Source organism: Lontra canadensis, unplaced genomic scaffold (assembly GCF_010015895.1).
Source record: "Lontra canadensis isolate GAN:19392208 unplaced genomic scaffold, GSC_riverotter_1.0 scaffold27, whole genome shotgun sequence".
Classification (NCBI taxonomy): Eukaryota; Metazoa; Chordata; class Mammalia; order Carnivora; family Mustelidae; genus Lontra; species Lontra canadensis.
This window is the reverse complement of record NW_022631021.1, coordinates 6,122,030-6,145,772: the sequence shown is the minus strand read 5'-3', so window position 1 is coordinate 6,145,772 and position 23,743 is coordinate 6,122,030. Positions and strand designations below refer to the sequence as shown.

The 23,743-nt window shown below is 33.6% G+C and overlaps 1 protein-coding gene across 9 annotated transcripts in view; it reads left to right on the top strand.

The window, feature by feature from the left end:
• FAM135A (family with sequence similarity 135 member A) overlaps nucleotides 1-23,743 on the top strand; it is a 124,529-nt gene that overhangs the window by 59,092 nt on the left and 41,694 nt on the right. For all 9 annotated transcript variants that reach the window (XM_032864436.1, XM_032864430.1, XM_032864428.1 and 6 more), the window contains 2 exons: nucleotides 2,195-2,244; nucleotides 7,364-7,519. In XM_032864436.1, the coding sequence (XP_032720327.1) occupies nucleotides 2,195-2,244; nucleotides 7,364-7,519 (206 nt within the window). The remainder of the gene's footprint in view (nucleotides 1-2,194; nucleotides 2,245-7,363; nucleotides 7,520-23,743) is intronic.

The following is a 23,743-nucleotide window of genomic DNA, read 5'->3' as shown; positions in this document are numbered from 1 at the left end:
TGACTCATTTTATTGCAATGTTAGCTTTATTGTAGTCTGGAAGCAAATTTGCAATATTTTTGATGTGTGCCCTATGTAAATGTATATTTGAAAAGTATGGAAGGATATGTTTTACACTGTAACCTTGGATTACCAGCAGGAGCCAAATTAAAAAAAGAATTTATGTGAGACAATAATTTACTTTTATACAGTTATGTATAATTATATATGTGTAAATAAACTTTAAAGAGAAATTAAAATAGAATTTTAAACTCATTTGAAAATCCTAAATGATTTTGAAATCAATTCTAAAATTTTTAAGTTTTTGCTTTGAAATATTCTTTAAGCTGTTTGCCTCATCTTGAAGTAGCTCTTGCTAGCCATAATGCAAACATACCAGCTTAATGCATTTAGACTCCTATATGCAAAGACTAGAAAAATGTATCAAAACTCAGAACTTTAAAAAGGTTTTCATTTTTTAAAAATTTATAGGTAGGATATCTAACTTACTAAGATTAATTTTACTGATTTTTTTCCTATCAAAGGAATAGCTTATGAGTAATATGAAAACAGACGTTGACATATGGAAGTTATGACTTTAATACAGGTTCTGCTAGCTTTGTTTTTTTTTTTAATTTTGGAAAACCTGTATTAGAAGCCATTGATTGACAGTAAAATAATTTGTGAAATATTAGCTGACTTCCTTAGTCATCAGCGGATTGACCAAATTTGCAATCTCTCTCTCGTATCTAGTTACAACTTTATTTATCTGTTTTGTGACTTTCAAACTATATGTGTGTCATACTGGTTTTAATTACTAGTGTAGTATTTGTTGTTCACATGATAGGTTGGTTGTTTTTACCAAATAAATGTAACTTTATTTTATCAAATTTAAATGTTTTGGTTTTTTTTTATCAAATAGTATACACTAAAGTCTACCTTATGAAATAATGATCTGATGAATAAATTCAGGGATGTCTTTGAATCTGTTCTTGTCGTTTTGTGAAAAAGACCAGTTAACAAGGTTGTGAAACAACAAGGTTATGGAATTCTGTGTAATTACAACTATGCTAAAATAGTTCTTGTAGGAGAACTCATTTTCGTGTGATTTCTAATTAAAAATTAGGTGTATCTAAACATATTTCAGGCCTTAGTGAAATTCCTTCCCTGTAAAAAATGGCCAGTAAACCTTTCTGTTCTGTTAGTTTCTGTAGTCCCTTATAAATATTATCATTTTAATTATAAATTAATCTGTACACTTATGGAAATTATAGCATACATTAAATATTGGATTGTATGGAAAAATTTTGCCTCAGTTTTAGGCTGTCTTAGAGAAAACAATGTATTAAACTAAACTAAAAACTTAATTATTGTTGAAAAGGATTTGTCATTCATTACCATTAAATAACTTACGCTCCAGGTAATTTTTAAATATGTTTTGGCTATAAAAATTAATTTGACTTGAATTTTTTTAGGAGCACCTTTTCTAAAAAACAAAGCATGTATATATCTAAACAAATGCTAAATTTTATTGAAATTTACAGTGTATGAAATGCAGTAAAACCTAATGATATGTTTTATCTTTTCTGTGATGCAGTTGTGCAAGTTACTTTAGGTCCACAGTCAGTATTTCCTTGACAGTGTTAGCTTCTTATGAGACCTGGAACACTGATAATCAGAACACAGAATTTAATAGTTATCATGTTACCTTCATGATTACTGTGTTCATGTCAATATTTTACATTGAAATTCACTTCATTGAATATAGTCCAGATACTTCTCAACCTTCTGGTTTTTTAAAGGTAATATATGCTTAAAAACCTGGGCTTGAACTGCACAGGTCCACTTATACAGGGATTTTTTTTTTTTTCCCCAAAAGATACAGTATAGGACTATAAGTGTATTTTCTCTTATGATTTTAACATTTTTTTCTTCTAGCTTATTTTTATAAGAATACAGTATATAATACATATAGAGTACAAAATAATGTATTAATCAACTGTTTGTTATTGATAAGTCTTCTCGTCATTAGTAAGCTATTAGTAGTTAAGTTTTAAGGGAGTCAGAAGTTAATAAATGGATTTTTTGACTGCAGTGGGGGTTGATCCTCCTAACCCCTATATTGTTCAGGGGCCAACTGTGTTTAGATAATTTCAAAATAGTTTTCAGATCTAACATTGAAATATTTCCTTTAATTACTCTTTACTCCTTTCAGAGGAAATGGATGTAGAAGCTCGACTTACTGAACTTTGTGAAGAAGTTAAGGTACTTGGATTTCTTTAAATTAACATTGAGTTATTTTACTGGATTGTGTTTCCTATTCTAAATATTTCATCTAAGAAAACTTAATAATGATTTATCCTTCCTCATGGTAGGATCACAACTTAGTTGATAAAAGACTTTTGGCTTCAGCATAAAATTAAATCTTTAAAATGTACTTTATTCTGCTTATAAATGAAATAGCAAAGATGATTAACTATCAAAAGTGTGCACTTTTTTTAGTTTGTTTACTCAGAAGAATTTCTAGACAAATTTTTAAAGCATCCTTAAACTTCTATATTTTTATAAAATGATAGTTTAGAAATAAAAATTGTTTTATTTCAACAAATAAGTGTGTGTCTCAGACCATTTTTCCACTAGTTTATTCTTAAAATTAAATTGAATATATTTTTCTTATCCCCCCCTTTTTTTGGTGATGGAACTAAATGTTCTATTTTAAAGGTTTTTATTTTAAGATCACTATGTATTTCACTCTCAGTTAGCTACATTAATGGACAAAATCAGAGACTTGAGTCAAACAACATATATTTGGCTTTGGAATGTGTATCTGTATGTAAATTTGAATGAGGACTAGACCCCTTTGAAAAGGTATCTACCTTCTCCTTATACAATTATACATATGCAGGGTATACAAGTAATTACGTATATTCTCCTAAAGGCTTTCCTCACAGCTCAAATAAGATAAATATTTTCTTTAAGAATCATTAATGTTGTTATAATAGTTGCCAAAAGAACGCTAAACATTTAGAAGTAATCTAAGATGTATGCAATTAATTTTAAAAAAAAACTGCACTATTTCACTGAGATATTTGAATAAGTAAACATACTTTCGAATGGAAAGAGGAATAATTACTGGAAGATACGTTTTTAACTTAATAATTGATGTATCCATATCAAAATACCATTGGAAATGTTAAAATTTGATTTATTTTAAAGCTCACTTGAAGAAAGTAATAATGACTTAGATAAACTTTAAAAATCCATATTAGCGTAGAGGGACTTTCCCAACTGTATGTTAAAATGTAAATAAAACTATAGTCATGAAAATATACTATGACTTCTCTAAAGAATAAAAAGACAAGTAAATGGAACTGAATGTCACTGAAACAATCATGTCTAAGAACTAAATATTTGCTAAACTATCACAAACATTAGATTCTCTAAATAGAATGGTAAAATTGGTTCTTTTTACCATGTTATGGAAATTCTAAAAAGACTAAAAATGTTAAATGACCCCCAAAATTAGGAAAAACACTTGTATATACATATGTATATAAACAATCTGATCTTGGGATACGAGATAATTTCTTCAGAGTAACAGTAAAGAACAAAGTATGATATTGATGATTTGAAACTTTTTAAAAACATACATGGTAGATTGAAAAGTTGAAAGCAAACAATATACTTGGAAGAAACTATTTGCAGTATTTAAAACTGGCACATCATTAATGATCACAAGCTATAAAGTGCACCTGTGTATCAGTTTCAAAACACCCTGTGAAAAAGGGATATGCCTATATTTCACAGAAATGCTAATACAGGAGCATAAACATGAATATAAAGAATTGCATTATTACTATAAGTTCCCATGTAGCCCTTCAGAAGAATTAGGCAAATTTCTGTACACTGACATGGATTATTTAATTCAAGAAATATTTATTGATCCATGATGCCAGGTACCAATTTCATGCTGAAAAGCTCTTCAGGATATATTAATTAAAATGATTAGAGAAAAATATGAATATGATTTTATATATGTTTCAAAAGCAAAAAGCTATGTATGAATTTGATCGTGTGTCTATGATTACATATTAAATATTTAAAAGGAGATATATGTAATATATACATATACATATATATGACATGTGTGTGTATACGTATTCTAAACTTAATAATACAGAAAAGAGTTGCATGAAGGATGGGATTATAAAGGAAAATTTTTATTCTTTGCTCTATATCCATCTATATTAAATTTAAAAATATGTGTATTCATGTATTACTAATAAATTTTTTAGGTACACATATTTAAATTTCAGTATATAAGTGGACATCATATAGTTTAACATCAACAACTTAGGGTAAATTTTGGCAGCAGATAGACTAGGTAAAAAACTTAATACTTGAAGAGTTCTTACAAATCAATAGGAAAACCTGGTACTTCCCATTTTTCAAGTTTGTATAGGATACCCATTTACAAAATAGGCTAATAAATGAAAAATACTCAGTTTCACTAATTATCAAACAAAATTTTAAGTATTCTCATATCTTTTTTAACCTGTCAGATCGGCTGTGTTTTTCTAATAATGTAATGCTTGTTGAGCTGTGGTAAGATACAGATTATTTTATATCTCTCATAGATCTCTCACCTTGGAGATCTTTTTCATAGATTGTTTTGGCAGTATATATCCAAAGACGGAGTATTACTTTTCAGTCAGTATCAAATGAACAATCAGACTCATATACATTATAATTTATAATATAAGAATATTAACCTAAGTAAATACCAATGATAAGAGAATGGTTAAATGAATTATGAGATACTTGCAATCTAAAAAAGTTATATAACCTTAAAAATGTGCTTTCAGTAAATGATTGACGATAGAGGAAAGTCCTTACTCAACGAAAATGGCATAATAGTTTATATGATTCTAGAGTTTGTGTTTATAACTGAAAAAATGGAAGGCTCTACACTAAAATGAACGTTTTTCTTCTTTATCTATTTTCCAAGTCTATTTAAGTAAGCAATATTTTGTAATCAAGATTAGTGACTGCTATGAAAAAGTGCATGTCCATGTAAGACAAGATAATGAACGTTATTTGAGAAAATACTATACCAATGTAAGATCTTATTATTCCTGCCTTTATACATATAAAACAGCTTGTCAAACTTAATCCTAATTTCCTTTTGACATAAAAATATTATTATTTATATTTTGAGACATAAAGATTTATGTAAACTAGAGGAGTAATTTATTTATGTTTGGAAGGATGCTTTCTTAATAATGAAAATACTGAAGTCCTCTCAGAGCCTTGGTCCCATGATTTCTGAAAAGTAAAATTAATAATTGCAAGGTATCTAGACAGCCTTGCTCTCAGGGGATTAAAAAAAGAGTTGTTTACATTATTCAACCTATGGTAAACTAAGAGAATTATTTCTACTTCTGTGTAGATTTATACTAAGAATAGCACTGCTTGCCTTACACAACACTGTCTAGTTACTGTCAAGTGCTTATTCAAGTCTTTTTCTAAACTCCGTTGAAACTATTCTTGGAAGAAGGCTGTGTGCTTCCATTTATTTTAGAGAGCACTTTAATCTTCTGTATATTCTTAAGAGAGATGTGAAAAACTTGTTAGCTTCATTCCTAATACATCTATAAACTATTTTCTGGGGCAAAATACATCTATAGGCTTATTATACATTGATGGTTTAATATTTATTACATGTTGAGTCTGTTAGCTTCCATTCCAGAATTCTGGAATTTTTCAACATTTTCTGAGTTTGTCCATAAATTTGGGGGCCTTTTTCCTTATCTGAAGCCTGTAATTCCTTATTCATCCATTCATTTATTCACTTACTAAATATTTAGTGACTACTGTGTACTGGTAACCAAAGTCACGAGAGTGAATAAGACATCATCCCTTCCCTTCTTACTAATTTTGCTGAATTTTTGTTTTATGTCCTCTCTGAGTTAGCATAGATAAGTAGAAGCTCAGTTTGCAGGGGGAAGAAGAAAAGCCTGCTGAATTGCAGACTTCAAAATGAAGTAAAAATAAACTGAGTAAGGATATATCATATGTCATAAGCAACATTTTGAGGTTTTTTTTTTTTTTTAAGAAAGGGAGGATAGAGATATAATTAGTACTCTTTAGGATATACTGAACTTGAATACCTTCCTTTTCACATCCAAATATAGTCATCTAGTAGGTGATGGGTCTAGAGCCCTGGAGAGATGTGATACAGATAGAAAGATTTAGCAGTCATTACTATATAGATGGTATGGCTTTCAACCTTAACCTGAAGAGACTACTTCTGCTTCTTTAGGATGGGGAAATGAAATCAGCATCTATCTATATATTTAATGGTAGATTTCCTAGTATTACTAGTAATTGAAGGCAAATTTTTCTAGCAAGATACTATCTGCCTGAACACTGCTGCCTCAGTGAATTAACAAAAAGCTTGTCCTTATAGTAAAAATGCTTGTCCAAAAGAGAAGGAATCATTCCGATTTATCGTCTTTTATTATTCTTTGTCCAAAAATCCTTTTTTTACCTATTCAAGAAATACAAATGCCTTATAGAAGATTCTACATTTCATTGTATAATTCATTAATTTTAACTTGTATCATCAGTTTAGGTGAATATTTAATAAATGGGTAATTTAATACCACTATTAGAACACTCACAACAGTATATTAAAATTGTTTACCCACTTTTCTTTCGTTACTAAACTGAGCTTCTCATATTAATCTTTGAGTTAGATTGGAATGTGGGCCTTAGCATTTAAAATGTGCTCAGTAAACAGTGGGTAAATGGAATTGTTAGAAAAGAGAAAGAAGTGTTCGATGACTCTCTAAGAGAATTACCATATGCAATATGGAACTTAGGAACATAAGAGTGAAGGAAAAGCAGCTAGTACTTAAAGGTATCTCTCTCCCTTCTGAAGAGTTATAGATCTTTTAAGTACTTTACTTAGCAGATTGGAGAAAAAAAAATCTTATTTTAAGATTTTATTATCTTTCAAAAATTTTATAACTTTCATCATGATTTGTACATTGTTTAAAATTCCCAGAATTCTAATGTTTGAAGTTGATCATGCTCTGTAGAATCCTGATTTGTAATTTTAAACTATATTGGACATTATTTCAGTAACAAGATTTCTCAGATACTGAAATATCAATTAAGTTGTTGAAAATTGCTACAGTAACTATCACATAGGAAAAGCCATTGGTCACTTGATCTCTACACATACAAGCACATGCACATACACACACACATTTCTTTTTAAAACTAAAAATTTGCTTTTGTATTAATGTTCTCAATAACACATTATATTTAGACATGGTAAGTCTCAGGAAGCAGTGAAGTTCTTTTCTTGTCATTTCAGAAAATAGAAAATCCTGATGAACTGGCAGAACTTATAAATATGAATCTTGCACAACTTTGTTCACTTCTAATGGCTTTATGGGGACAGTTTCTGGAAGTTATAACGCTACATGAAGAACTAAGACTTTTATTAGCACAAGAGCACCATACTTTGAGGGTAAGTTAAAAAGCGATGTTAGAATATTTTGATGTAGAAATTTCTTATGAATAAAAAGACTGATATTTACCCATATGTTGATAAATTAGAAAAGAGACATTTACTATTGTGTTACTGTTTGATTTCTTTTTTTAAATATTTTATTTATTTGAGAGAGAGAGCAGAATGAGAGAAAGCACAAGCAGGGATGAGAGGCAGAGGGAGAGGAACAAGCAGATTCCCTGCTGAACAGGGAGCCTGATGCAGAACTATATCCCAGAACCTTGGATCATGGCCTGAGCTGAAGGCAGCCACTTAACCTGTGCCATGTGCCACCCAGCACATGCTCTATCTTAGTTACAATCCCTGCCAGTAAGAAAAATCATCCAAATGTAACCAAAACAGAAAAATATTTGATACAGGCTAGCCCCTGGGACCCGAGAACGGGTATTATAGCCAGATAGCCAGGTGTCGTTAGGAATAGAAATCAGAAACAAGAGAGCCATCTTAAACTAATTTAGAATCTTTCTCTCCAGCTTTTCCTCCTTTTGCCTCATTTAGGGATGTGTATTACAAACCCGGAAGGTCAGGGGGAGTATAATCTAGACATACATGTTTACTGTAGGCTTACTATGGACCCTGTGCAGACATTTCTGTACAATTTTATTGTATAGCTTATCAAGAGGCTTTGATACATTAAACGTCTGACTACTTTTCCAGTTATCTCCTTAAATGTTCTGTACACACACTAATTTTCCTGACCTACTAGCAGGTGCTCAAAAACACTAGTTTTCTTGTTTCATTTTTCTTTTCTTAATTATAAAACATGAAAATCAGAAAAGTGCATAAAACATGCACATTTTAACAATTAATTAAAAGCACATATCCTTTTAACTCTCACCCAGATCAGGAAATAGAAAATTGTCAACAGTGCAGAAGTCCTCTGTGTGTTTTCCAATTTCTGTTCCCACCCTGACATTGAGAAATAATCAACCATTCTGTCTTTTGTGATGAGTTTATCACTTCTCTCTTAGTTTTACCATCCATTTATGCATACTAAATAATACAAGTTGTTTTAGTCTATTATGTTATTCCGCCTATGTTACTGAATTCTATATAAATGAGATCATGCAGTGTATATTATTTTTATCTTGCTGCTTTCACTCAAGATTGTGTTTGTGCGATTAATCTGTTTTTGTCAGTAGCTATAGACTGTTTATTTTCGTTGGTGTCGTATATTTCATTTGCATATACCCACAATTAGTGTATCTACTCTATTGTTGATGGACATTTGGATTGCTTCTAACTTCTAGCTACTACAAATCAAACTACTACAAACATTCTTGTGCATATTTCCTGGCATGCCCATTTCTCTGACTGACTTACTTGTAAAGGAAATTGCTTTACCATAGGATATGCATAACATCAGTTATTTACTAGTAGATGCCCCACTCTTTTCCAAAGTGGTTCCAATTTCACTCCCACCAACACTGGATGAGAGCTTTGTTATTCCACATACTCCCAAACTCTTGATTTTGGCAAATTTTCAAAATCTGGCTGGTCTGGTACCATTGTGGTTTTAATTTGCATCTCTCTGATAACCTGTGCAATTGAGCACTATTTTATGTGACTACTGGCTGTGTAGATTTCTTATTTGTGAAGTGCCTGAAAATTGTTTGACCTTTTGTCTATAGGATTACCTTTGTTTTTCTTCTAAATTTGGAATACTTTTCTATGTATTCTAAATACTGGCCTTTGTTATATTTTTGTAAATAAATCTCTTGTGTCACAGTTTGGTTTTTTTCACTGTCTTTGTGCTGTCTTTCGATAAACTAGAGGTCTTAGTTTTAGTGTTAGTGTAGGTAGAAGAGCAGAGCAGAGGACAGACAAAGACTTCTCCATACTTGGACATAATAAATGCAGATCAGCAAGGAAAAGTTCAAATGATGTTGGGACAATTAAGTATTCATGTGGGAAAATACTATATAAAATTCAGTTCCAGGTGGCTTGAAAACAAATATGAAAGAAAAATCATAAAACTTATAAAATATAATACAGAAGTTACAGAGGAATTACTGAAGTAGTACAGAATCTCTTCACCAGAATCAAAGTTATCATTTTGGCATATTTTCTTTATCATTCCTTCTTTTATAATTAGGTACATACATATACACATACAGATGTACATGCATTTTTTTCCCCAAATCATTTGTTAATTGGAGGCATCATGTTCTTTTTTCTTTAAGATTTTATTTACTTGAGGGAGAGAGAGAGAACAGAGGGAGAGGGAGAAGGAGACTCTCTTTTGAGCAGAGAGCCTGATGTGGGGCTTGATCCCAGGATCTTGAGATCATAACCTGAGCTGAAGGCAGATGCTTAACTGACTGAACTACCCAGGCGCCCCAGCATCATGTTCTTTTATATAAATAATACTTCAGGGTATATTGACTAAGAACAAAGGTACTTTCTTGCTTAACTATACTAAAGTGATCAACTTTATGAAATTTAATATTGTTAAAATACTGATAGCGAATGTAAAATTCATTTCAAATTTTTATCATTTGTCTTAATAATGTCCTTTGTGACTTTTCCCCTTTTCCAGGATCAAATTCAGGATCACACATTGCATTCAGTTGTCATAACCCATTAAATTCTTTAGACTCATTCAGTCTGAATAGTTCTATTTTCTTTGTCTTTCTTGAAGAGTATTGGCCAGTAGTTTTGTAGACCATTGTTCAATTTGGATTTCTGTGATGTGTATTATGTTCCTTGTGGTTCAATTCAGCTGAACAATATTAGTGGAAATACTATATTTCTTTTTCAATCAGTTTTGATAAATTATGTTTTTGAAGGAGTTCTAAATTTATTGGCACCAAGTAATTCATAATATCCTTCAATTATATTTTTAACATCTGCAGTATCTGTAGCATTTTCCTGTTTTGTTCCTGATATAAGTTATTTGTGTCTTCATTCTTTTTTTCTTGATCGGTCCCACCAGAAGTTTGTCATTTTATTAGTTTTTTGAAAGAACTAACCTGATGTTAATTCTCTCTTGTGCGTTTTGTTTTATTAGGTTTGCTTTTGACTTTAGTATTTCCTCTCACTTTCTAAAGGCTTATTTTACTCTCTTTTTAAAACTTCTATAAGTAGATGGTTAGCTTATTAGTTGTAGTATTTCCTCTTTTCTGTTATACACATTTAAGTTTATAGGCTCCCCCCTAAGTACTGCTTTAGCTACGTTCCACAAGTTTTGATATGTTGTTCTTTTTATCGTTTGATTCTCAATATTTTCTAATTTTTGTGAGCAATTTATTCTTTGATTTAGGGTTATTTAGTTTTTTTCATTAATATATAAAATGGCTTATTAAAATAATAGACGCATCTCCTCCATTTTCTGGATATAAACAGAAACAATATGTAGGTCAATGACAGGACTCCATAGGAACTACTTTATATACACTAGCCCACATGGGAAATCTCACAACATACCAATAATAATTTGTTTGGGAAATCTTTGATTTAAAGCAATAAAGGTAAATAAAACTATTATGAAGTATACACTAGATACGTTTTCCTATATTAGGAGTTGTCATTTTTCCCTTCCTTAGAAATCCAAGAAATTGAGTGCCTTCCCATAGTCAGTCTTCTTCCGAAATAAAGGACCAGTCATATTTCTTGTCTAAAAGTTACCACGTGTTGTATCAAGTAACTCTGCCATCCTGAATCAGAGGTTGACACTTAGGCCAGATGTAATCATCTACAGCATGGACATGAGGAGGACTAGTAATTTTTCAAAGGAGCTGCTGCATAATCGGCTGATTTAGGGTGGTTTCTATTAGAAGAATGATAACTGAAGTATTCACATTATTTCTTTTGGATGATTTAAGCATGGAACACAAAAGAAAGAGACTCAGTTACTAAACAATGGCAGAAACCAAGAGAGAAAGAAGGTCATAGGCAAAAGCCATGAGACAGTAGAAACCATGAATAAACCAACTACTATAAGGCAGGGATGAAAGTAAAAAGGGTTAAAAGCAAAGCAGAGAGAGTGTCAGAGATAGAGAAAACATGAGAATAGAGGAATGACCAGAAAAGGGAACAACAAATGCTTGCTTCTGAAACAACAGTTACTAGAGTGATATTAGGATATTAGTGTAGTTATTATTTACTAAATGGCAATGAACAGCATTCCAATTTCGCAAGAACTGGCTATTTGTCTACAGAGTCAGTTCCCTGGGTGTCCTTACTTTATATCCTTATAAAAATCCCACACATGCTGAGGTAATCTGACTATATCTTTGTCTCTTGCTAATAACTAAAGCACCCTTTATTTCCAGGGGTGTGTTTCTTTGTTTCCAAACATATTCATTTTCTAGTTGTCTTTATGGTTGATTTCTGGTTTATCTTCATTGCGGTTAGGAAACGGTATGTGATTTCAGTACTTTAATATTCTTTGACTTGTTTTACCTATATTAGGAATGTATATTCATCATGTTGCTGGGTTAAGTGTTCCAAATACATCTGCTAGGTTACATTTATAAGTCATTCCGTTCAAACTTTTCATATTTTTAATGAATTTACGGCTGCTAGCGCTATCAACTATCAAGAAAAATGTGGTAAAATCTCCCGTTTTGGCTATAAGTGTGTTCTTATTTGTTATTTGTTGTTACCAGGTAGTAAGTGACAGAGATGGGATTCAAACCCAAGCACTATGGCTCCATAGCCTGCATTCTTTACCACTTGATTTGCTGCCTGTCAAAACAGAGAAGAGAATGATAGCAAGGATCAGAAGCAACTTTGTAGCATAATGTTTTAGGGGTTGTCTGGGGTAGAATAAGAACCAGAAGGTAAACCTCAGTAGAGAGAAGCTGATAAATACAATGTTGAAAAAAGGGGGCAAAGAAGGAAGGCCAAGACAAAAATTGGGTTTATGGGAAATTCAGATGCCAAAGATAAATTTAAATTTTTCCAATAAACTTCCTTTTTTTGCCCCATTCTAGATTAACAAAATAGGGCCTACTTAACTCCTAAAAGAAATAAGGAAGGATAATTAAGACACAGCAAAAAAGTGCCCTGTTGTTACTTAACCGAGAATAATAAACCTTGCCCCGTCATGCCCTGCCCTGCCATATGTATCACAAAAACTGTGGAAATGGTGGTATATTATGTCCTTTATTTCCCATTTATGCAGTTAACAGGAAATTTGTTCCTCAAGTGTATCGGTATTCTGAGAATACATTGCTTATGCCTACAGCAACCAAAATAGTCCAAAGGTCATTCATTATTTGTATTGAGACACAGTTGGCTATAATAAAGTCTGTAGGCTGTCTAATGTATTCAGAAGCAGCACAATTTATCTAAGTCTCAGAAGTGAACATATGATATGGAATCTCTTACTGCTTTGAAAGCAAATAGGCAAAGAGTTGGACTAAAAAGAGGAAATGTAAGTCTCTACTTATAAAGAACAATGTAATTAATTATTTTAACGTTTGTTCTACCATGTTATTTGATATCGAGATTCAGAAGGTGAGATTTTCTGATTCTTAGAGAATTAAGTCATCCAGACTTATAGAATTCTGTAGTCATGTGGCTTATATGTTCACATTCAAACATAGAGACTATTAATAAGTGAATGGTTCCCAGGGCCCCATATTACATAAAAAGATAAAAGGCAGTGATGGCACTATAAAATGTCCCTTGTTTTTATCTCACTCACAATAACAAAAATTTAGCATCTATCCATGAACAAAAGTGACCGTGAGAGCTGTGGGATCCAATACCATATACCAAGGCCTCCCACCCACCTGTGGACTGGATAATAAGCAGACAGATTTCGGTCTTGACTGGACCCTGTAGTAGCATGTTTACCAGCTCTTGCTCGTCTTGGCTACAGTCTGGGACCCTCTGGGGAGCATTGACTTAGACAATTACCCAGGGTTGTGAGAAAGCCTTTGTGCAAGTTCAGATTTCCAGAGAAGCTCTATCATTCCACTGAAGCAAAAAAATATTACAAGTTTGGTTGCATTCGAGTTCTAACAAGAGGAATAGCTTGTCTTTACATATATCACTTCTCACCCAAGATAGCGCAGCTTTCATCTACGAGAATCCTTCCTGGCCTGTGATTTTTCCTGCAGAGAAAAGGGAGAACAGATGAGTGAGTATCCAGCTTGTCTAGCTGTGCAGGCTATCACCAAAGAGACTCATCTTTCCTTCTCACCCCATCTAGATCACTAAATCAGGAGCTCCATGGCTGGGGCACAGGGTGGTAATAGACAGGAAGGTGGCAGATGGGACTCTCAGAAGACATTAAAGGGACTCATCATACTCACCACATCAGAGACTCCATTAAAAGTCTGCCTGTGAACTTCACCTGTGGATCCCTCCAGCTGGCCACGAGAACCTCCACCATCCCACATGCCCTCATCCACACTCTCCCTTCTAATCTGCAGATGGCTCCCTGTGTGCACGGCTGAAGACATTAGTGAGAGCAAGCTTTAGCAGATCTGTAGCTGCAGGCCAGGAAGACCACAAAGGAGCTGTAGCACCACATTTGGGAAACAAAGGTGGGGGTCAGCACTCAGCCAGGTGTGTGGCAGGAAGGGGAGAAGGAATATAATACTAAGGTCTGCCACAAGAGGGAGCAAGAAATGTGAAGCAAATGTATCCATAGAAGGTCTGAGAAAGCCTCAGAAATCTGGCTGGACTGAAGAGAGGTTTTTCTGCCCTGAAGACAGTAAATACTGGAGGAGGTGGCTGCTACTTCAGATGTTCAGATAGCAATGCAAAACTGCAAAGAACACAAGGGCACCGATCCCTCAGTCAGTTAACATCTAATTCTTGATTTCAGCTGTGTGTTGTGACACTGAACACCACATCAGACTCCACACTGGGCATGGAGACTGCTTAAGATTCTTTCTCTCCCTCTGCCCATCCCCCAAAAAAGAAAAACCCAACTCCAAAGGACATGAAACACTGACATCACCAAAGGATCGCAATCCTCCAGTAACTAAACCCAAAAACATGGAAATCTGTGATTTACCTAATAAAGAATTCAACATAGCTATTTTAAGGAAACTCAGTGAGCTACAAGAAAACACAGAAAGGCAATTCAACAAAATCAAGAAAGGAATACACAAAATGAGAAGATTGACAAAGAGAAATCATAAAGAACCAAAAACAAATTCCGGAGCTGAAGAATTCAGTTTATAAAATGACAGATGCAACAGATAGCACGTCACAGCAGAATGAACCAAACAGAAAAAAAAGAATCTGTGATAAAAGATAGGAACATGAAATTCCAATCAGAGGAGAGCGAAGAAAAAAGAAAGAAAAAGAGTGAGGAACGCTTGCCTGATCTATGTGAAACCATCAAAAGAAATAATTTTTAATAATTGGAGTTCCAGAAACAAAAGAGAGGGAGAAGGGACCAGAAAGCCTATTTAAAGAAATAATTACTGAGAGTTTCCCAAACATGGGAAGACATTTGGATATCCAAGTACATAAAGTTCATAGGTCACCAAACTACCTAAAGAGATCTTCTCCAATATACAGTGTAATAAAACCATCAAAAATCAAAAGAATAATCTTGAAAGTTGCAAGAAAAAGAAGATTGTAACCTACAATCAGTGGGGTCGTTAGCAAAAACCTTATAGAGCAGAAGAGAGTGGGATGATATATTCAGAACGCTTAAAAAATACCTGACCATCAAAATACTCTTTCTGGCAAAGTTATCTCTCATAAATGAAGTAGTAATAAGGATAATCCTAGACAAAAGCTGAAGTAATTCATCACTGTTAGACCTGCCTTACAAGAAATTCAGAAAAGAATTTGCAAACTTGGGGCACCTGGGTTGCTCAGTCAGTTAAGCATCTGCCTTTGGCTCAGGTCATGATCCCAGGGTCCTGGGATCAAGTCCTGCATCGGGTTCCCTTCTCAGCAGAAAGCCTGTTTCTCCCTCACCTCTCCCTTTGCCTGCCACTCTGCCTACTTTTGCTCGCTCTCTCTCTCTGTCAAATAAATAAAATACTAATAAAAAAGAATTTGCAAAGTTAAATGATAGGGTACTAATTACAACATAAAAAACATGAAAATATATAACATGCTAGTAAAGTAAGTGTATAGTCAAATTCACAATACTCTAGTATGGTAATGTGGTATGTTAATCACTTAATCCTAATGTAAAGGTTAAAAGATAAGCATATTAAAAATAACTACAGCTACAAAAATTTGTTAATGAGTACACATTATTAAAAGTGGTACATTATGACATCAGAAACAAAAGGAAGACAATAAAAGGATAGAGTCTTTGAATGAGATTGAAATTAAATTGTTATCAGTGTAAAATAAACTATTACATCTATGTTAATCTACAAGGTGTTTTATGTAAGCCTTATGATAACCACAAAGCAGAAAACTACAGTAGATCACAAAAGATAGAGAAGAGATGCAAAGCATAGCACTATTGAAAATCATCAGTTCACAAAGGAAGACCACAAGAGAGGAAGAAGAGAACTATAAAACAGCCAGAAAGTAACTAATAAGGTGGCTTTAGTAAATCCTTACATATCAGCATTCACTGTAAATGTAAATGGATTGAATTCTCTAGAAGTCAGAGAGTGTCTGAGTAGATTAAAAAAAAAAAAAAAAACTATGCTACCTACAAGAGACTCACTTCAGCTTTGAGGATGTACATGGGAACAAAGTGAAGTGATAGGAAAAGATTCAATGTAAACAGAAACCTCAGAAAAGTAAAGATAGCTACACTTTTTGTTGCTGTTTTTTGTTTTTTTTTGTTAAGGAAAGCTGTACTTAAATCACACAAAATAGACTTTAAGCCAAAAGTAACAGGAAACAAGGCCATTATATAATGACAAAGGGGTGAGTTCATGAAGAAGATCTAACCATTTAAAGTATATGTGGACCCAGCATTGGAGCACCTAAATATACTAAGTAAATACTAACAGATCTGAAGGGAGAAATAGAAAGCAATACAGCTATAGTGGGAGACTTCAGTACCTCACTTTCAATAATGGGTAGATCATCCAGGTAGAAAATCAATGAGGAAACATTGGATTGGACTTGAACCATAATCAGACCAAATGGATCTAACAAACGTATGTAAGATACTTCAACAACAATAGAATACACTTTTTTCTCAGGTGTACACAGAACATTCTTCAGGATAGATCATATGATAGGTCAAAAAAGTAAGTCTTAGGAAATTTAAAAAGATTGAAATCATACCAAGTATCTTTCTCAACCATAATAGTATAAAACTAGACATCAATTACAGAAGGAAATCTGAGAAAATCACAAATATGTGGAAGTTAAACAATACTCCTGAATAACCAGTGGGTCAAAAATCTCAAATAACTAACTTAATTTTTCACATCAAGGAACTAGAAAAGGAACAAACTAAACCCAAAGTAAGCAGAAAGAAGAAAATAACAAATATTAGATGAATAAGTATTAAGATAAGAAAAATAATAGGAAAAATCAACAAAACAAAGTACTGGTTTTATTGACAGAATAAAATCAACACCTTTAGCTAGACTGAGAAAAAAGAAGATGCAAATAATTAAAATACGAAATGAAAGAGGAGACAGTACAACTTAAAACCACAGAAATACAAAGGATCATGAGAGACTAACATGAAAAATTATAAATCAATAAATTGGATAACTTAGAAGAAATGGATAAATTCCTAGAAACATAAACCTACCAAAACTAAATCATGAAGAAATAGAAACATCTGAACAAATAATGAGTAAAGAGATTAAATCAGTAACCAACAATTACTCAGCAAAGAGAAGTCTAGGAAAAGGCAGCTTTACTGGTGAATTCTACCAAATATGTAAAGAATTAAAGCTAATCTTTCTCACCAAAAAATCGAAAAGGGACACTTCCAAACTCATTTTACAATGCCAGCATTATCCTGATACCAAAGCCAGATAAAGAGAATACAAGAGAAATAATCTACAGTCCAATATCCCTGATGAATATAGAAAACTGAACATGCAAAAATTCTTTTTTTTAATAAGATCTTATTTATTCATTATATAGAGAGAAAGAGAAACAGAGCACAAGCAGGGGGAAAGGCAGAGGAAGAAGCAGACTCTCCACTGAGTTGGGAGCCCTATGTGGGGCTCGATCCCAGGACCTGGAGATCAAGACCTGAGCCAAAGGCAGATGCTTAACCATCTGAGTCACCCAGGTGCCCCAACATGCAAAAATTCTTAACAAAATATTAGCAAACTAAATTTAGTAGTGGATTACAAGGATCATACACCATGATCACATGGGACTTATCCCTGGGATCAAGATGGCTCCATATACTCAAATCAATAAAAGTGATACACCACATTAATAGAATGAAAGGCTAAAATCATATCATCACATTAATTCAGAAAAAGCATTTAACAAAATACAATATCCTTTCATGATAAAAACTCTCAACAAATTGGGTATAGAAGGAATATACCCCAATATAATAATAACATGAAAACCCACAGCTAGCCTCATACTGAATGGTGAAAAGTTGAAAGGTTTTGCTTTAATATCACAAATAGGACAAGGGTTCCCATTCTTATCATTTGTATTCAACAAAGTACTGGAAGTCCTAACCAGAGCAATGAGACAATAAAAAGCAATAAAAGCCATCCAAATCAGAAAGGAAGGTGTAAAATGTCTCTGATTGCAGGTGATATGATCTTACATATTTAAAAAGAAAATGCTTACCACTCCATCAAAAAACTGTTGGAATTAATCAGTTTCAGTGAAGTTGTGGGATACAAAATCAACATACAAAACATAGTTGGGATTCTGTACACTAACAATGAAATACCTAAAAAAAGAAATAAAGAGAACAGTCCCATTCATAATAGCATCAAATATAAGAAACTACTTTGGACTAAATTTAACCAAGGATCTATAAGAGCTATTAATGAAAATGACAAGACTTTGATGAAAGAAATGAAGACACACATGGAAAGATAGCCCATGTTCATTGATCAGAAGAATTAATATTGTTAAATATCCATACTATCTAAAGCCATCTATAGTTTCAGTTCAATCCCTATTGAAATTCAGGTAGTATTTTTCACAGAAATATAAGAAACACAATTCTCAAATTTATATGGAACCACAAAGGACCCTAAATAACCAAAGCAATACTTTGAAAGAAGAGCGAAGCTGAAGGTGTCGCATTTCCTGTTTTCAAACTATACAACAAAGCCATAGTAATGAAAACTGTATGGTACTGGCATAAAAATAGACAATGGAAACAAGAGTCCAGAAATAAACCCTTGCATATATGGCCGACTAACATTTGACAAGAGAGCAAAGAATACTCAATGGGGAAAGGGTGGTCTTCAATAAGTGGTATTGGGAAAACTAGATAACAACATGCAAAAGAATGAAATTGGACCCCTATCTTAAACTGCTCACAAAAATTAGCTCAAGATGAATGAACAACTTAATAACATAAGATCTGAAACCATAAAACCCCTAGAGGAAAACATAGGGGAAAAGCTCCCTGGTGACATTAGTTTTGGTAATGTTATTTTGGATTTGACACCAAAAGCAAAGGCAAACATAAACAAGTGGGACTACATCAAATTAAAAAGCTTCTGCAAAGCAAAGGAGACCATCACCAATATGAAACGGCAACCTAATGCATGGGAGAAAATATTGCCAAGTCATATGTCTGATAAAGGGTTAATATTTTAAATATATAAAGATTTCATGCAACTCAGTAGAAAAAAATCTGATTAAAAAATGTATAGAGGAGCTAAATATCTATTTATGCAGAGACATACAGAAAACCAGTAGGTATATGAAAAGATGCTCAATGTCAGTAATCATCCGGAAAGTGCAAATCAAAATCACAATGAGTTATCACCTCATACTTGTTAGAATGAGTGTTACTAAAAAGTCAAGAGATAACAAGTGTTGGCAAGGATGTGGAAAAAACAGAATCCATGTGCACTCTTGGTATTCATGTAAATTGGTGCAGCCAGTATGGCAAACAGTATGGAAGTTTCTTAAAATAGGACTACCCTTTGATCTAGCGGTATCACTTCCAGGAAAAGAAAACGGGATCTCAAAGAGATATCTGTGCTCCCATGTTTATTGCAGCATTATTCCCAATAGCCAAGACATGGAAACAACCTAAGTGTCCATCAATGAATGACTGGATAAAGAAGATATGCTATATACAGGTTTCCCCTGATATCTGAAAGTTTGCTTTAATGCCACTATGCTTTTATGAAAGACCTACATTGGTTACCTGCTTTCACTGACCAAAAGAAATAACAAAAATTTGGGTTTTATAAAATGATCATTGCTGTTTCGCTTTATGCCATTTCAGCTTAAGAAAGGTTTCATTAGGAATTCTTTGTTTTTGGATATTGAGAGAAACCTGTATATACAATGGAATATTATTCAGCTATGAGAAAGGACATCCTGCCATTTGCAACAACACAGATGGACCTTGAGGGCGTTGTGCTAAGGGAAACAAGTCAGACAGAAACAAATACTGTATGATATCACTTATATATAGATTCTTAAAAAACTGAATTCATGGAAACAGTGATTAGAATGGTGATTACCAGAGGTGGAAGGAAGGGTGGTGTGAAATTGGGAGCTATAGTTCAAAGGGTACACACTTTCAGTTATAAGATAAATAATTTCTAGGGATCTAATATATAGCGTGGTATTTTAGTTAACAGTACTGTACTCTGTACTTGAAAGTTACTAAGAGAGTAAATCTTAGTGGTTCTCACCACAAGAAAGAAATGGTAATTATGTGACACAATGGAGGTATTAGCTAATGCTGAGGTGGTAATCATCTTGCAATATGTAAGTCTATCAAATCAACACATTGTACACCTCAAACTTACACAATGTTTTCTATCAGTTATCTCGACATAGCTGGGAAAAAAAGATTAAAGTATTTATTATAAGTGAAAGATATCTTTGTCCCTTCAAACTGAAATATGGATTATCAAGTGAGATAACTTATAAAAAGCAAAAATAAGTTGAAATTAAAATGAAATTTTTATGTGTCAGAACTGTAAAGGACCTGAGATCTGTGAAGAACTTACAAGCAAATAAGATAACCTCCACAGAATGATTAATGCTGGCAGAAGATACGAGATCAGAGACAAAGGACTTTGTTGCAGCAACTCCAGTAACCTTAGTGTTATCATTTGCACTCCTTTCTTAAGCCCCGGTTTCCACACCCCAACATAAAGAAAGCCAGGTTCACGCTAGTGTATTGCATTGCAGGAGAAAAAACTTTGTGATTAAGGGTCCCAGATATTTTGTAATGGACGTGGACATGCCACATTTGTTCCAACGTGAGTCTTTATCTACCAAGGCTGTAAGCAAACCTACCCTTTGCTCCTAAGGAAGAGGTGTCTCTACCTTCCCAGGCTGTTCCAATACAGATATACTTGAAAATAATGAGGACAGTCATTGATTCTGTTCACAGGACTTGCAAAAATGTAAGAGACCTTGAAGAATTGTCTTTTGCCAGTGTCTCATGGAGAACTCATTTTCACTGTCCTCAACAATTGTACCGATCTTTATTTTAGTACTTTTCAAAAATGGCCTCTTCTGTTACACTGCTTCCCAGTGTACCAGCAGAGATGCCATATTTAATGTATGGTAGCTTGTGCCTAGAATTATAAGTCCAATGTTAAGATGAACATATGCCCTTTACAGACTTGGAGAGACAGGTTTTGTGCTTTGTGCTTTGTCTTAGCATCACAGACTTGTATTCTGCCCTGAACAAGTCTTGTTAGGGCTGATGGAATAGGACAAAATAGCAGGCATTCTTTCAGGGACAGCTTGAATAAATACTTAGTTCTGTCTTACCAAATACCTTGGGTTGCCAGATAAAATACAGAGTACCTAATTAAATTTTAATATAGGTAAATGAATAATTTTCAGTATAAATATATCCTATGCAGTGTTTGGGAAATACTTATACTAAAAAAATTATTTGTATTTCAGGGTCCTGTGGGGTAGAATTGCCGGATACAGCAAATAAAAATAAAGGATGCCTAGTTACATCTGAATGTTAGGTATGCAGCGAATAATTTTTCACTGTAATTATGTCTCATGCAACCCTATCAAATAGTATACCAAAGCAGCAAAGAAGGATTTACCCTTGTTTTATATATTTTTGGATGAATGAAATATGTCTTACGGAGGTACAGAAAATGGAATGGAAGTCCCTGGTTAAGGAGAAAACTAATTTTGTAGTTAAGCTTAGGAAGCTTAGTAATCTTGTGAGAAAACAGAACATGTAAACATATGGCTTTACTCACTATGTACTAATATCTGTAGTCCTAATCTAAAGCAAAGAAATCCAAGTTGATGTGGTGTTTTTGCTGTTTGATTACTTAATATTCTATGGTACTGCTCATTTAAACTCTTCCATTTAGTGAACCTTTCCTTGGACTGTAAAATGAAAATGTTTTCCTTTATAAGGCTTCATAAAATAATATTTCAAACTATATAGTCAGAATTAGAGAAATCTTAATTTTGCATTGATCTCTGTACAGTCCTCTAATTTTTTTTTTTTTTTTAATTTAGAGAGCAAATCAGGGAGGGGCAGAGAGAGAAAGGGATCAAGAGAATTCTAAGTAGGCACTACACCCAGCACAGAGCCCAACACAGTGCTTGATCTGATCCTGTGACCCCAAGATTATGACCCAAGTTGAAATCGGGAGTCTGGACACTTAACTGACTGAGCCACCCAGGCGCCCCCTAGTTTGTTTTTTTGTTTTTACATAAAATTTATATAACATGAATTAACCATTTCACGTGTACAATTTAGTACATTCACAGTGTTGTGCAACCATCACCCCCGCCTAGTTCCAGTCCAGTTTTATCGCCCCAAAAGGAAACCCCACACCCATTGAACAGTCACTCCCCATTTCCTCCCCTTCGGCCACCCGTTTGCTAGCAAACGCTAGTCTGATTTACCGAATCTGGATGTTTCATATAAAGGTAATCATACAACACATGACTTTTTGTATTTGGTTTCTTTCACATCATTCATCCATGTTGTAGCATGTTATCAGTCTTTCATTCCTTTTTTTTTTCACTGTAATCTTTTTTTTACTTTTTTATTATTTTTTTTATTTTTTATAAACATATATTTTTATCCCCAGGGGTACAGGTCTGTGAATCACCAGGTTTACACACTTCACAGCACTCACCATAGCACATACCCTCCCCAGTGTCCATAACCCCACCCCCCCTCCCAACCCCCCTCCCCCCAGCAACCCTCAGTTTGTTTTGTGAGATGAAGAGTCACTTATGGTTTGTCTCCCTCCCAATCCCATCTTGTTTCATTTATTCTTCTCCTACCCCCTTAACCCCCCATGTTGCATCTCCACTTCCTCATATCAGGGAGATCATATAATAGTTGTCTTTCTCCGATTGACTTATTTCGCTAAGCATGATACCCTCTAGTTCCATCCACGTCGTCGCAAATGGCAAGATTTCATTTCTTTTGATGGCTGCATAGTATTCCATTGTGTATATATACCACATCTTCTTTATCCATTCATCTGTTGATGGACATCTAGGTTCTTTCCATAGTTTGGCTATTGTAGGCATTGCTGCTATAAACATTCGGGTGCACATGTGTGTCTGTTTTTATACCAGTGCTATATAGTTTCAGTTAATATAACTTTGAAGTGTATCTTGAAATCCGGGATTGTGATGTCTGTAGCTTTTTTCTTTCTCAAGGTTGCTTTGGCTATTCAGGATCTGTTGTGGTTCCATATGAATTTTAGGGTTATTTGTTTTAATTCTATGGGAAAAAAACTACTGGTATTTTGACAGGGATTGCATTGAATCTGTACATTGCCTTTGGTAGCATGGACATTTTAATAATATTAATTCTTCTCAGCCATGAGCATGGGATAGTTTTCCATTTGTGTCATCCTTATTTTCTTTCATCAGTGTCCCATAGTTTTCAGAGTACAAATCTTTCACCTCTTGGTTAAATTTATTCCTAGATATTTTATTCTTCTTGGTGCAATTTTACACTCTAACCTTACACCTGAAGGTCTAGTAAAGGAAGTCCAAAGATAATAGAGGAGGGACGTAATAATTAGAATGAAAATAAATGAAGTTGAAATTAAAAAGCAATTGAAAAAATCAATGAAATCTAGAGCTAGTTCTTTGAAAAAATAGACAAAATTGATAAACCTTTAGCCGGACTCA